At 43.5% G+C, this 16,208-nt stretch overlaps 1 protein-coding gene across 11 annotated transcripts in view; it reads right to left on the bottom strand.

Annotated features, from left to right (window-relative positions):
• ACACA (acetyl-CoA carboxylase alpha) overlaps positions 1-16,208 on the bottom strand; it is a 277,171-nt gene that overhangs the window by 12,136 nt on the left and 248,827 nt on the right. For all 11 annotated transcript variants that reach the window (XM_058560445.1, XM_058560443.1, XM_058560444.1 and 8 more), the window contains 3 exons: positions 14,686-14,863; positions 12,527-12,639; positions 478-632 (listed from right to left, as the gene is read on the bottom strand). In XM_058560445.1, the coding sequence (XP_058416428.1) occupies positions 478-632; positions 12,527-12,639; positions 14,686-14,863 (446 nt within the window). The remainder of the gene's footprint in view (positions 1-477; positions 633-12,526; positions 12,640-14,685; positions 14,864-16,208) is intronic.

The following is a 16,208-nucleotide window of genomic DNA, read 5'->3' as shown; positions in this document are numbered from 1 at the left end:
CAGCACTGGGCCTGGCTAATGCTAACCCCACCCAAGGCTGAAATGTTCTGGGGAAGGGGCTGTGACTTCCCAGACAACCAGAGAGTGAGGAATTGGTTCTGAGCAGATGGCTCAAACAACTTGCACGCAGATCTAACGTGAATTAGCTGCTGCTGGAACTGTGACACTAGTACAGCCTGAGGACCACCTGGGCAGCTGTCCCCAGTGGAGGCACATGTGACTCAGTTTCCCACCAGTAAAATGGAGCTTGCCTCCTGAGGAGTCCATGGTAACCTAAATCGTAAGTTGTTTTAGGATGATGATGGATACAGAGAAAGGGAAAAGTCTCTCGACAAAAACTGAAAATGGTGTGAGATCTGCACAAGCTGTTTTGATCCAGCCCTAACAGCTCCTTGCTTGTGAGCCTGTGTGCATGAGACATACACCTGCTCGCTCGAGGGTCTCCAAAAAGTCAGAAGTGGCAACCACTGTACTTACGTTAATAATACCCTTCTCCTGCATCCGGCCTGGTGTGTCGTGCAAGTCAGCAAACTGTACGGCTATCTGATGGTAAATGGGAATTAGGAATTCTTCCCGCTCTTTCAACTTGTTTTCCAGCTCCTTCCGCTCAGCTGTGCTTAGCTCTGGGGTGCCTGCAATTAAATAAACCTGACCGTCACACTCTGTGGTGACCAGGAATTTCTCTGCTGAGAAACAGCCCCCTTCCCCGTGACCTGGCTCTCCATTGTCTTTACCACCTCTTTGCTGAGTAATTGGACTCCGCGAGATGCCACACCTGTCCTTACCTTGCCACAGGGAGCCCACATGTTCTCCTTTCCCTGTAGAGGTCACAACTATGAAAGCAGCCATGGGACTGAGTCCCTCTCCCTAGGCCTCTCCCTGAGCACGTGCAAACAACCACCTGGGGCCTGTCTCTCTCATCATTTCACTGACTGACAGCCAGGCCCCTCCTTTCCCATGAAGGACACCACACCCATGCCCTGCTGACCAGCATCAGAGAGGCTGGAGTATTCCGAGTGTGGATATGGTAGGAGAGCATCCCCTATGCTTCCGAGCACGAACCAGCAGCTCCTTTCCTCATGTCCACACCAGTTACCCACCTAACTTGATAAGGAGCCAAATGACTCCTAAAATTGTAAACTGCTTTACTCTACAGCTTCTAGTCTCAGCTTTGGATACTCTTAACCTGCAACTAGTAGAATCCAATCTAATTAGAGCCAGATCCATGTGTCTCACGCTAGATCAGTGGATTAGCCAGCCCCTAGTCTCCCACCTGAGCTGCTACTGCCAGAGCCAACCCCTTACGGCAATGACAAAGACATTCTAGTTCTTGGGCTAAAGAAAAGAAAGAGGAAAAAAGAAAAAGGCAGTTCACAAACCCCATGTAGATCACTGAGCTTATAAAGCACACAATATCCTCACTTAACAGATAGGAGCCTTTGGAACTCCTTATAACAAGGAGGACCACCCCCCCACCAACACCCTGCCAGTCAATAGTGTCCCAGTAGAGATGCTGCTATGTTGTGCTTTTCCTCCTAATTACTCTTAGAATGGGACTTGCGATCAATATTGAAAATTTAGCTGCCTGCCTAGTAAGGAGGAGTAAGTCTAAGGGAAGGAGCAATAGGTGATAGTCCCTGGTTTTGGGGACAACCTGAAGTGCTTTGTCACCAAAGCTGACAAATAAATACATGACCACAGGTGATGGGATGCAGAAGAGAAAGGTCTATTTCAAGCATGTTTGTCTGGGAACAGGCCTTGCCTTTTATGCCACTATGAATCATATGCCATAAACAGCCTTGGGCTGCTGAGTGAGCCATAAGTATTATACATAAACACATGTTAATAGAACAGGGATGTAACTTGAGTACCTAGTTTCATTTTTATGAGGTTTTTGGATGCCCAACTCCACCTCTTTTTTTATTATTATTTTTAAACCCATCACTACTTTAAAACTGAGGAAGAGTGCTGAAGGCCATCTTTTCTTGGGCTCTCTCATAGAAGGCAATCACTGACCTATCGCTTTGTGCCCCTGACACCTCAGCAGCATGACAGCACTGGGCCCCACACTACGGGGTAAGATAAAGGCCCATTCATTCTAGTGTGGATCTGCCTAGACTGATGGGAGGAGGGCCGACTGGTTTCTTCTGAGATGAGACTGTCTCAGTTATAACACCCTGGACAGGGAAGCAAACATTTTTCCTTCTCCAGTAAAAGTAACCAAGACTCCCTGGAGAAATGGTTGATTCTAGGGCTGAATATAAGGAAAAATATAAGATGAGCCTGGAAAATATTGTCACAAAAAGCAAGGAAGCACTCAAAAAATGATTGGGACATGTTAAAAGGACACAGGACCAGTTCGAAGGTGTTTCCACTGGCCAAATCTTGGATAATTTGAGCATCAGATTTATCAAAATAGGATAATGATATTTATTATAGAGAGAATATTTATGGAATGAAGTAAGAACCTGTGAGTCCATTCCAATATAAATAATTAAAAGGGGGAGAAGGGAAGGAAAAGCTCTCCCTTCTAGAATAACAATTAATAGACGTAGAAGGAATGATGGAATTAGAAAATCACCATTTTATCACCATCACAGTAATTGACTCTGCCAAGAATTATCAATGGATACTAAAACCAGTGGGTGAAAGCTGATGAGGAACAGGATATTTACATAGTCGGAAAATATCTCCTTACAAATTACTTATTAATTACAAAAGAGAAAATGGTAACATTATAGTGGATTAACCTACTGAACAAAACCGTAAACAAGTAATCAAAGTTACCATCACCAAGAACAGGACAAAGTGACATCATGTGCCTCCTGATATGAATGTCCTGAGAAGGACATAACATCACTTTTGCAATATTCCTGCCAAAAATGCATAATCTGAATCTAACCATGGGGAAATATAAGACAAACCCAAATTGAGGAATATGCTATAAAAACGTGGCCTGTACTCTTCAAAAAAAAAGTCAAGATCATGAAAGACAAGGAAAGGCCAAAGAATTATTCCAGATTAAAGAAGACTAAAAATATTTGACAACAAATTGCAAATGTGTGGTCTGGGATTAGATCTCAGATCTGGACTCCCCCAAAAAAGCTATAAAGGACACTATTGGGACAGTTGGTAAAGTTTTAATATGAATCATGGATTAGGCAGTATTGTATCAGCGTTATAGTTTCTGATTTTGATAAATGTATCGTGGTTATGTAAGAGAAAGTCTGTGTTCTTAGAAACATACACTAAATATTTATGGATAAACGAGCATGATGTCCACAGATCACTCTCAAATGGTTCCAAGAAAACGTGTATGTGTGGAGCGAGAGAGAGAGCGAGAGAGAGAGCGAGAGAGCACATGCACACGAACATGCAGAAATGATAAAGCAAATGGGACAAGATGTTAACAATAGGTGAATGTGAGAAGAGGGCATCAGAAGTCCTTTCTACTATTCTTAGATCTTTTCTGCGAAATTATATCAAAAGAAAGTTAAAAAAATAAGCCAAACTAAAAAAAATGTTTTTCCTGGCTCCCCAATACACACCATCAATAATCAAAGCTAATATTTACAGGGCACTGGGCACTATTCTCAGTGCTTTATATCTATTACCTCGTTTAATCCTTACAAGCTTATGAGGTTGGTATTCTTTTTTTTTTTGTTTTCAGTTACTTTATTGAGATCATAATGGTTTATAACATTGTGTAATTTCCGGTGTACATTATTATTTGTCAATTTCTGAATAGACCTCATCGTGCTCACCACCAGTAGACTAATTTTTGTCCTCATCTTACAGGTGAGGAAACTGGGGCACTGAGAATTTGTGTAACTTAGCAAGGTCACAAGCTAGAAAGGGGCAGAGCCAGGACTCAAGTGCAGCAGCGAGGCTCCCGAACACTATGTTACGTTGTCTCTTCCTGCTTACTTGGGGCAGAGGACAAGTGCTTCAGCAGTAGGATCATTTTAATTTCAGAAAAGGCTAAATGATGATGGCAAATTCCTGGCTGATAAAGCTGAAGTTCCATCTTAGTCCCATTCCACAACTGAGACCAAGACGATATCTCCAATAATTCCCATTCTATAGGTCAGACCCAAGATTTAAGGGTAGCTTCTCCTGTTATTGTGAGACCAAGAACTAACACAACAGTAGGTAAAATCACAGCCGTGCTGGGGGGCAAGGGATGGCAGGACTGTGGATATGGCTGAATAGGGAGTTCCAGAACCTTCCAACATTCTGTCTCTGCGTAAACAACCGACATATGCACCACATACCATTTATTGGGCAATTTACTATGTGCCAGGCACCACACTCAACGCTTTCAGGATCACAGAGCTCCTAAGTCACCGTGCACAATTCAGACCTAGGTCTGGTCAGCTATTAACACTGCTACCAAGCTGAATACCTCCATGTTACTAAGCACTTTCCAAGTTGCTTCACATACATCATCTCTAATCCTTGTAAGACCCAACCTTACAGACAGGGTATCTATTTTACAAATGAGAAAACCAAGGATCTGAAATGTAAAGTGACTTGCCCAATGGCATCCAGCTCTTAAGTAGCAAAGTCAGGATTTACACTTGGATCTGGCTGTCTCCAAAGCCTGTGTTCCTCCACATTAAATGGTACTGAAGGTAGCCAAGCATGTGTCCTGGCAGTGGCCAGAGAAGAGAGTTGGTCCATTCTGTTAGAGAAGAGTTAAGAGCACGGCTCAGCATTGGGTGCAGGGATGGGGATGGGGTTGGGGAGAGATGGGGACGGGTGGTAGGGGTGGTGGAGGGACTTATGGACTTAGGAGCAGAGCACTCTGGGAACAAGGCCTTAGCTTTACCAAGTTGGAGAGACAGCGGAAGCTGGCTCCTGGACTAAGAAAGGTCTTGTCCACCCAATCAAGCTATTCTAGAGCTTTGAAAGAATAACAAAATAAACACTGGCCCTCCTGAGACTAGGAAGATCATTTTCCCGAATGCCACCTTGTTTGATTCCTTCAGTAATGCCTCTGATCACAGTTCAAGACTTACCTCAAAAAAGCGTCAAAGCAAGGAAAAGACAGAAATAGAGAACATATGTATTTTTAAATGCACATGAGAAAGCCAAGGATTTGTGTGCTTTGTTTTAAGGGGGGGAAGAAAAACGGTTTTCTAAATTTTGTTTTCTAAAAATAAAAGGCTGCTCTTAAGCTAGTTAGACCCTTGTGTAGCACACCGAGGGCCCCTCTCTCCTTGTACAGCAAAGCAGCCAGGCCCGGTAATGATTTAGGGGAGATTAACAAATATGTCAATGTCTATTTTCTGCTTAATTTAAAAGCGGCGTCTATAAAGATTTTTGACTTCTGAACCCTGTTCTCCTGAAAGAAAGAAGGTAAGAATGAGGAGGGGGATAAAGAGTGATTATCCTATCATTGATCGTTTGTCAGGAGCATTTCTTATTCACTGGACTATTGTAAAAAGCTAAGCTCTCGATCAATCCTGTAAGCTCCCTGTACAATTAAATATCTTGGAATGGTTTTCTTTCTTTTCTAGCCAGATTGCAGGGCCTCAGGGTTTTTAGGAAAGCAAGTCGGTGTGTGTGCGTGTGTGTGAGTGTGTTTAAGAATATGCTACACAGAGAAAAGTCATTCTTTTCTAGAATCCCACTTTAGGAAAAGGCTGAAATAGGGGAAGAAAGGTAGGTTACTACCATCGCTTCCTTCCCCAAATAAAAAGTCCCCAAGAAATCCTAAAAATCCAACCTTATAATTAAAAAATTTTAATGTAAAGAGTTATTTTTTATTTTTTATTTTTTTAAAGATTTTATTTATTTATTTTTCCCCCAAAGCCCCAGTAGATAGTTGTATGTCGTAGTTGCACATCCTTCTAGTTGCTGTATGTGGGACGCGGCCTCAGCATGGCCAGAGAAGCGGTGCGTCGGTGCTCGCCTGGGATCCGAACCCGGGCCGCCAGCAGCGGAGCGCGCGCACCTAGCCACTAAGCCACGGGGCCGGCCCTAATGTAAAGAGTTAAATACAGAAGAGGTATTACTAGTCTCATCAAATAAGAGCTGACATTGAGATGTTACCATGTGCCAAGAGGATTGTTTAAGTACTTTTCATCTCATTTAATCCTCACAACAACCCTAAAAGATCACTACCTCACAGATGGGGAAACTGAGGCACAAAAAAGTGAAGTAACTTATCCAAGGCCACAAAAATAGGAAATGGTGGAGCTGGGATTAGGGCTCAGGCAGTCTGGCTTCAGAGCCCGTGCTCTTTAAATGAAACAAGTTCAACTGACCCACAAGTGTCCATGGGGCAGCAGCCTGTCCGGTGTTCCCAGGGCCAGGACATAATGAAAAGCCACATCTCTCCTCCACGGGGTCAAAGGTGAAGAGAAGCTTCCGGGGAGACAGCTGATTTCTGCAGCAAGAGGTGTTGTGTACCCAGCCATGACACTCAGGGAGGGCAGGAGGAGGAGCCTTACCCTGTGGATGAGCAGACCGCACCCTATGGAGGAGGATTTGGGGGAGGGTGAGACCTTCAAAGCTTAGAATAAAAACCAGACTGATATGTGGAAATTCTCTGCTCAGCCAAAGGCACTAGGTGACCTTGCAGAAACCTCTTTTCTTTTCTGAGCTCAGTTTCTCACTTATGTAACAGCAACCCTAATCTGGCAAACAGGAAAAATGTTTTATAAAAGAATATGATATTAAAGTTTTCTCTTAAGAAAGCAATTTGCTTTGATTGGTTAAATACTTACGCAGCTAAAGAAAAGGACTAGACCACCTGCCCCACTAAGCTCCTGAAAAACCTCAGATACAAGAATACACACCATACCTCAACCTTGAGACTGAAAAATCAGCATAAAAAAGACTGGAATCCTATTAAGATTCAGAAGTACAAACACAAGTAGCTGTTTAAAAGATCTATGTAATCACAGTTTCTATGCTGAAAGAAATTTCTCTATAAAGACAGTAAGACAGGGTGAAAAAAAACCCTGCAAAACTATTTCTGTATCCATAACAGGTATGCCTTTCTATACACAAAAGCATTCTTGAAAAACTCTGTAAATCAGATCCTGTTTTAAATGCCTTAAGGGAGCTATTTAGAAGGAACCCTGCAGTGAATCCTTTGGTAAAGCAAATAATCCTTTTGTAATGGGAATAATTTCTCTCAATGTATCTAGTTTTTTTTAAAATCCTATTTTCATATATCTGCTTTTCTTCAAAGGGGGCCATACCTATCTAAATACAACTGCATTTGCATATTGATTTTAACAGCAATCCTCTCAAGGGATGTTTAACCCTAAGGTTCCTTGCAATGGTGTTAGTGTTCTGCTGTTCATATTTTAAAAAATCATTACAGTAAACCCAGAGATTTCCAAATAGGAATAAAAAATTATATTACTCCCCCTGCAGCCCTGTCCCCTGTGGCCCCATGCAAACATCCCACAAAAAGAGTCAGGAAACAGCACAGAATTCTCTGAATTCTAGTGGCAATAAGCCTCACAGTCTTGACTATTTTCCTTCCCCTAAGCTGCTCTCCAGGGTCTGGCAGGTCGAGGAACAGGGATCTGGGTCAGCTGGGGCCAAGTGGGGAACAGGGTCTCTCAGTCATATTCTGATGACAGCCTTCAGCAGGCAGAAGCTCAAGTTCAGGCTAACAAAGTGCCTGCCAGGTCTCTCCAGCCTGACAGAATTGTGAATCACTGCTTCCTGGGAAGAGGCAAGCCCAGGTGCTTTTATTAATACAGAGTAATGGATCAGACCAAAACGACCCCTTCTCCTTCCCAGAAGATGTTTTCACTATTGCACTAAATTACATCAAGCCAAAGGGCTTCTGAATCACTGTGATGAGGTGGGTTTTAAGCTGTTGCTAACTTAAGGGAGATCCCATAATCTCTACCTTCATGATGGAAAACCTTATGTTATTTCTCATTGGCCTACCTACCACAGAGCCCAGTGCCTGAGTGGCCACAGCACCAGTGAGGATATTCCAGGTACAACAGGTGAGAAGGCCAGAAGCCACTTCCCAGGCACGGGTATTGGAAGTTCTTTCTTTCCTAGTCTCAACTTTCCAGGTAAGGACACTGCTTTCTGCCTCAAACAAGCAACTCTGGCTCTTCTCAGCTTACAACATCTTGAACATGGACACAAGAGATGGAAGAACACACACAGCTCAGATACTTTGATCACCTCTGCCAGAAAAGCAGCTTAACCCCTGAATCCCCTTAATCCAAGGAAGTGTCCTTTTCCTGTCATCCTGGCTGCTAAAGAGAAGGCCTGGGAGGAAGGCATTCTCAAAGATTTTTACAGACACATTTATCCTCACCTGCAGCCACAATACTCCATCTGCACCCAGGGTGCCTTGGGCTAGAAGGCACGCTGCATGCTGGGTAGGCCTGGAAGGGCCAGCAGCAGTGCTCAGCCAGGGCTGCCTCTGCCTGTGTCAGACCACCACTCCCAGAGCATGCTCCGTGAGGGCACAGCCGAGGTGCTGCATGGCAGGCTGCCCAGCTGCCTGGGAACAGGGCCATGGCCAAGATGTGTGTCTGGAGCAGAATAAAGTTCCACTAAGTGGTTCCTTTGCCCGGGTACTCTTTGTATTGAGGGTGAGGGACAATAGGGAACTCACAATTGCTTCACACTAGGGCTGGACAGTTCTCTATCTAAATTGATTTGTCACTTCCCTCTGAACACAAGAGGAGGGTAAGGATCCAGGAGGGGACCTCAGGTCACATCACTCAAGAGACCAGGCTAGGAGGCCGTCCCGCTCCATAGTCACTCTCCCTGCTCCTGGCCCTGTGAGGAGGTAGAAGGACGCCAGAGAGACACAAAGAGGCCTTGGAGGGCTGGGGCTCTATTTCCAGAGAAGGAATTTAATTTCCTTAAGGCAACCAAAATGGTAGGATATTATCCTCCCTGCCCGGACTCTACCGAGCTCTAGTTCTGAGAATCCAGGGGCAGAACTGGTCCAGCAATGCAAGACTCTGGTATTGGGGCTTAACATCACATTTCTTTCTGGGGTAATTCTTCCCTTTACCTCTGTCAGGAATCAGTGTAGGTATCATTTTCATACTCTCGGTCGCAATCACAGAACTGCAAACCAGTAACGCATTACCTCTCACCCAGACTACATAAAATGACAAAAGATCATTTTAAAAAATAAAAACTATGAAAGAGATGAAGTTACCCGTTCAGAAATTAAATTTTACTCATTATCCTTAGAGAATAAACAGCAGTTATGTTTTGTTTGTTTGTTTGTTTATTTTTTTATTTATTTTTTGTGAGGAAGATCAGCCCTGAGCTAACATACATGCTAATCCTCCTTTTTTTGCTGAGGAAGACCAGCTCTGAGCTACCATCTACTGCCAATCCTCCTCCTTTTTTTCCCCAAAGCCCCAGTAGATAGTTGTATGTCATAGCTGCACATCCTTCTAGTTGCTGTATGTGGGACGCGGCCTCAGCATGGCCGGAGAAGCGGTGCGTCGGTGTGCGCCCGGGATCCAAACCCGGGCCACCAGTAGCGGAGCGAGCGCACTTAACCGCCAAGGCCAGCCCTGCAGTTATGTTTTGAACACAGTGAATCTGTTGTGCACTGGTTTGTCTAAGTGATCTGACAGCATGCTCCCCAGTGCAGAGGCTGATTGGGAAAGAGATTGGGAACCCAAGATAACCTCCACTCGTACAGGCTTTCTCCTAAATCACATTTTTCTCAGTGGAATTGGCTTTAGATCACAAAGGGAAAGAATTCTTGTTTAATTTTGATCAGGCTCAGTATTCAGCTGAGGTAAAATCTGAGGAAATCTTAAGAAAAGCAGAACACGGGGAACCAGAATTCCATCTGGGCTCTGACATACATTATTAACTTTGTATCTTGGATGATTTACCTAACTCCTCTTTTTGCCTCAATCTCCCAATCTGGAAAATAAGGTCATTTTCACCCACTTTGTGAAGAAGGATTTCGGCAGTCTTTGGTTCTAGGCATTGAGAAAGGAGCCAAAAGCTAATGTGAACCCAAAAAGAGCTGGGTTCAGAGCATGTTCTGTTACATCCCTGCTGATCTGTTGTGTCACAAACACGCCTGGGTGTATGTGTATGATCTCCCTGAGAGATGCAAACGCCTGAGGGACAAGACCACCGCTGTTTCTTTCACATTTCCTTTCCTATACCACTTGCTCTGAAAGTGGACCTCAGCCACAGAGAATGCCTGATACCAAACGTGGCATCTACTTCTTCTAATGATTAAGACGGAAAGGAAATGATGCCAATCCCCATGTGTGAAAAATGCTTCACAGATTCGAAGCAAATGCACATTCATCTGATCCTCACAGTAGCTAGGTGGGGGTGTTATCCCCACTTTTTAGATGAAGAAACTGATATTTAGAGAAGTTAAACGGTTTATCTGCACCAACATAACCAAGACTTGTACAGTTATTTTATTCCAGATCCACTGCTCATGTTCCCAAGCTGCCCTGGGCCAGAGCCTGTTTCACATGAGCAGACTAAGAATCTTCACATGAGCAGACTAAGGATTCTTTCTCTAGTGCCATTTTGGTCAAGGTTAAATAAATATGGTTTTGTTCAGTGCAGATAGGAAATTGATAATGAGATGATTTGTAACAAATGATTAAACAACCATCACTCGGGAGTCTCCTCCCTCTCCCCTTCCTGTGTTTGAAAAGTTAAAAGGTGCTGGGTGAAGGTGGGAGTGGTATCACTTTCCTTCAAGAGACACAAGCTTCAGGGCTACACCCCTCACCATCCAGTTGTTCTGCAAACAGATGTCAGAGAGGATCCCTCTTCCTACCACCCAGTTACTCTGAAGGGATGATAACAGCCATTGGGGGGTTAAAAAGAGGCAGTGAACCCCCAGTTAATGAGTAGGAATTCAGCAGGCAGTGTAAGATAAATGGAGCTCTCTCTGCTTCTGCTGGAGTCAGCATGAACTGTGGCCCTGCGGCTTGTTTGTGGCAAATGGAGTGCGCGAAATATCAAAGGGCAGTGATCCAGAAGAAGACCGACTTTGACAAATTTTAAATTGGCCAGAAAGAAAACCAGCAAAAAAGAAAAAAAAAGGAAAAAAAAAAAAAAGAAAATTATGCAATTCGCAGTGTCCTGCAATTGTGGCATTGCTGCCTTTGTACAGAATTAGCGGTAAAAACAGCAGCAACGATCGCCGGATGCTGAGAGCAATTATGAGCCATCTAAGTGAGATGCTTATCAGTGGCTGAAGCTTTCAGGGCTCTTTCTCTGTACAGTTGTGAGTAACTTGATCTTGAGCTGCAGTTACTTTAATTAAAGTGTATGGGGTTGGTCAGAAGTAATTATCCTCTTTGGAGAAGAAAGAGAAAAAACCCACAACAATTCTGGGTGGCAATAGATTTCAGAAACAAGTCTGCCAATTTCTTGTTGTATGTGTGCACTTCCCATAAAAGGATCAGGCTGTGGTGGGTTAGAGCTATTGGTGTTTATTACCTAATGGCGAACAATGGGACACAAACTAGGTTTATTGTAACCCAAGTCACTGTGTTTGGCAGGCAACCTGGCTCAGGGTTCTAAACGCCAGGATGGGCAGTCTCTACAGTGCAGACAAACACTCAGAAGTTCTTGTGTCTCTAGATGGTGAGGATAAGAAGCGTCTACAAATGGTACTTTATTAATTAAATTGCTATTTGGAACATAAATGAGCTAGCATTTCTCTTTTTTACGCCTTCCATTCACCGAGTTTCACTACCTTTTAAAGACAATCTCTCTGTTCCTTTAGAAAAACAAAACCAAGACAAACCAGCAAACAAAAGAGCCTCAAGCGATTATCTTTACTAACATAGCAAAGCACTCCATGGGAGACCTTGGCAGAAAATCAGTGTTTTAAAAGAATCTGAAATTCATTCAGACTCTGGACTCAACACAGGGCTCCCACAGTTCAGTCCTATGTTCCAATTGCAAGTGCCTTCCAAAAGCTCCAAAAACAAATGAGCAATGGAGTAATGGCTGGAAGCATCCAGCGCAGAGGCTCCCAAGGCAATGGCTGCTGCAGCCTCTGTTTGGAAGCACACAGTGCACAGTCTTTACTTCCATTTCTCTAGCTCAGGATGGCCCCAGAATGCCGCCTGGGTAGTCTCCAGCTTTTCTATCCCATGATACTGACACTCACATCCCTCAGAAATGAGGCAGGCTTGTTCAAAGAGACAAGCAGAAACAGGACATTTAAGTCTAGCATATTCTCTGCCTGACTAGCCTGCCTCCAACAGCAACTTCTAGCTAATCACTCTTTACAAGGACATCCACAAGCCTAGAAAGATGGGCTATTTGAACTATAAGGAAATATCAGAAGAAAAATCAGGTGACCTTTGCTTTTTAGGGCCCACTTTCCCTCCTATTATACACACTATTTCATTCTACCAGGGTTCTTACCATATAGAGGACAGTAAATAAAGACTATCATGAATCTGATCAAATGCTTCAGTGCCTCCTCCCCTGGCCTATGAATGCACTCATTACAAATCAGCTGAACGGCTCATTGATTCGCCAGGAGGACAAGCAGACATACCCAATCGCTCAGCCAAGCGGATGTAGACTGGGTCCACCCGACGCATGGTTTTTACCAGATCCTTTCTGCGGAATTTGATTTCTACTGTCCCTTCTGGCTCCAGAACCGAGCCCCTGGATCAGAGAGAAAGAAAAGAAAAGAAAACAAAATAAAAATAGAGGTACTTTAAAGGAAGGAGACAACAGAATGAGGCCAGTTACAATCTGTGGACCAGTAAATAGCTTCATTATGGTTTTGCCCACCCATCGTTCACAGAAGTAACCCCAGGGAGAAAAGCAGATGCCAGAGAAGTGTCTAAGTGAGGTACGAGAAAGGCCTGGCAAAAAGCAATTAAAATAATTCTCATTACCACACCAGTCTACTTCCATGTCAGAGGGAGAAGAATACAGATTCCACCCCCTATAGTTGATAAGGGTAACAGGAATCCATTATTTTCCAGAAAAAAAAATGATGATGTAGGCACAGTGGCCGGGGAACAACCTCCAGCACCTAGGCCATACAGAGAGAGGTCGATACTCGTCAGTCCTACACATAGCTTCAGTCTGCCAGGAGGACTCAGACACACTAGGCCGGGCCAAGCAGTAGAGAAAACGTTCTGCCTACTGCTGGAAAGTGAAAGGTCTCAGGGCTACTTCTAGTGCATACTAATGATGTTCTGTTACCAGGAACTTTACCCTAAATACCCAAAAAGTTTTTAAAAATAGACTTTTAGGGGCCGGCCCGGTGGCGCAAGCGGTTAAGTGCGCGCGCTCCGCTGCGGCGGCCCGGGGTTCGCTGGTTCGGATCCCGGGCACGCACCGACGCACTGCTTGGTAAGCCATGCTGTGGCGGCGTCCCATATACAGTGGAGGAAGATGGGCACGGATGTTAGCCCAGGGCCGTCTTCCTCAGCAAAAAAAAAGAGGAGGATTGGCGGATGTTAGCTCAGGGCTGATCTCCTCACAAAAAAAAAAAAAAAAAAATAGACTTTTACATTTTTAAAAAATTATAGCTAATGCTTACTATGTGCATGGTATTGTTCTAAACGCTTACATATCAATCTTCACAACAATCTTACGCCCAGTCTACATCCACCATGAGGTAAGGGACTATTATCCCCATTTTACAGCTGAGGAAACTAAGGTACAGGAAGTTGAGAGACTTGTCCAAGTCTAACGAGTGACAGAGTTGGATTTGAAACCAGACAGTCTTGTTCCAAAGTCTGCAGAGGAATTGTCTCTGATCTGATATCAGATCAGGGGCTAGATTAGGACTTAAAATTAATAAATTCCTAAGTATAGAATGCTAACCTAGTGATTTGACAATAAAACTACTGGGCTCTACTAAGCAGATTTTGAAGTAGGAGGCTGAAATTTTTGGGAAAAGAGAGACACAGGTGCTCTAATAAAACGACTGGATACAGGAATTGGCATGGAAAATGTCAAGGAAATATGATGTGAAATTTACCTACTTTGGAAAGAGCTGAAAACAGATTATGAAAGGAAGCTGGATTAGATCTGTTTTACTTAAGTATTTTCAGGTACCACCTCCCAACAAAAGCCTGGGACTTTCTCTTGCAGTACTTTGGATGCTGCAAACACAGTTGTTGTCCAAGTTTCCTAGAATGCCAGAGATGCTGGACTCTGAGGGAGAAGCTTTGGTCTGGAATCACAGAATGCAGGTGCTGTGGGGCACCTCAATGACCCCTCAGTTTGTTCTATAGACAAGGAGAAGCAGCCAGGGAGAGTAAGTTCCAAGTTCCTCACTAGTCAGTGGCAGAGCTGGGTTAAGACCTCAGAACTCCAGACTAATAATTTAGTCCTTCCATGCTAACTAGCTTTAAGCTCCCTCTGCCACACACCTAAGAAAGAGATAGTGAATAGGCATGTCTGAACAACAAATAGGAGGAGAGAATCTCTCTGAGTTTGGGGGTGACTGGTTTAGAGGACTTCGTGATACAAGAGTCTGGGGTGAGGGATCACACTGAGAAAGCCTGACCCCAGCCTGGTTTCCTTCTCATGCCAGCAGACACTACTTAGAAAGCCTATTTTTCTGACTTTGAAGCCCTCTGGGAATGGACAGATTCAAATAAAGTTCTCTTGGGGTAATGTTCTCCAGGAGGAAACCAACAGCTAGAGGATCCCTAGAGGCAGTGAATGGAAATAAGGAAGGAGCGTTACCTGCTTTCTCGGTCAGCGTACATCTCCATGTGCCGGGGATTGATGGTGGGGTCAATCACCACCCAGGAGCCACCCCGAAGCTCCGCCTGGGGAGGAATGTAAACCATCACAGGCTGAGAGCACTCCCGTAAGCCATCCACGATGTAAGCACCAAACTTCAGCATTTGGTCGTACATATCTATGGAGAACGAGACAAACTAGAAATCACAGCTTCCAAACATTGTTCACATCATGGCACACACAGAAAATAATATTTATATGGCACACTCTGCCTCGATGAGGAGGCTGCTCAAGGCAGAGGTGACAGGTATGGGGGTTCAAGACTCCAGGGGATCTTCAAAAGCACAAGAGAAGTGCACCGTCTTTCATAAGATACAGTGTGCAGGCCCTATGGATTGCACATCCATTTTATACCCTCCCTGAATTTCTGTACTCAGGTTTCACCACATTAATTCATACTTGCTCTACAACCGTTGAGTATTTTTCACGTCAATATGTGATCTCTCTCACTACATTAAGTTTTCTGAAGGAAGGAACTATTCAAGCTCTTTTCAATTCTTCTCAGGATACTTAGCATATGATAAGCTCTTAAAATGTGCAGCTAATAGAAATGGATCCTTCAAAAATTTTATCTTCAAAAATTGCATCTTCCTCTTTGTATCCCCAGTGTCCTGTCCAGTGCCTGGAACATAGTTAGTCCTCAATAGGTGTCTGCTGAATGAATGAATGAATGAATGAGCGCATAAATACTTTGGAAAGAACATAAAAAGAAAGAAAAACAAATTAATTCTTTAACAGTTGCATTTTCATCAGGGTATCAATGAGAAAAAAATTTTCAGTGCTTATGTGTTTATTGGAAATTTCACATAGCCACATAAAAAGAGGAACTACCTCTTCATTCTGCTAAAGAGTATACTTTGTAATCCCTCCAAGGCCAGGAGAAGCCTGAAGAAAAGGGACTCCTGATGCATAAATGAAGCGAGTTCTTGGAAAGCAGCATCAGTTATTTATTTCCCAACAATTTATGACTTCTTCCCATTTCCTAGCTCACTGAAGTCTAAACATTGCTAAAGTTTTAGGTTCATGATTCCAGAAGTTTAATGAGTATTTCAGTGGAACTACAATGGATCCTTTCTAAACACCAAATAACAGGTTCAACTGTGTTCAAACTTTCCTATCAAAGAGAAGATCTCAATTTGGAATAAATCAATTCTGGAAATCCAAAGCAAAGAAGCATTTTTCAGTAAGTTAAGAGCAAACCAAATAGAAAATGTTTTCATTGTAGTTACTGACAAACTAAACTGCCACCTTCTCCAAAGTAAAAATGGCCTTATACATACAAACCATCAGTGAGCACAGTCCACTGCAAGGCAGATGCCTTTCTCCATTGCCCCAACCTGGCTGGTCTGTGAAGACTTCAGAAATTCTAAAAATTCAGAAGTTGCTCCAGGAAAAACGTGCTACTCTACGTGGAATGTGTATGGTCACATACTCTGCATATATGATCAGAGCAAAGACATTTA

This window comes from Diceros bicornis, chromosome 18 (genome assembly GCF_020826845.1).
Source record: "Diceros bicornis minor isolate mBicDic1 chromosome 18, mDicBic1.mat.cur, whole genome shotgun sequence".
Taxonomy (NCBI): domain Eukaryota; kingdom Metazoa; phylum Chordata; class Mammalia; order Perissodactyla; family Rhinocerotidae; genus Diceros; species Diceros bicornis.
Note: the sequence above shows the minus strand (reverse complement) of the source record. Positions and strands in the feature narration are given on the sequence as shown.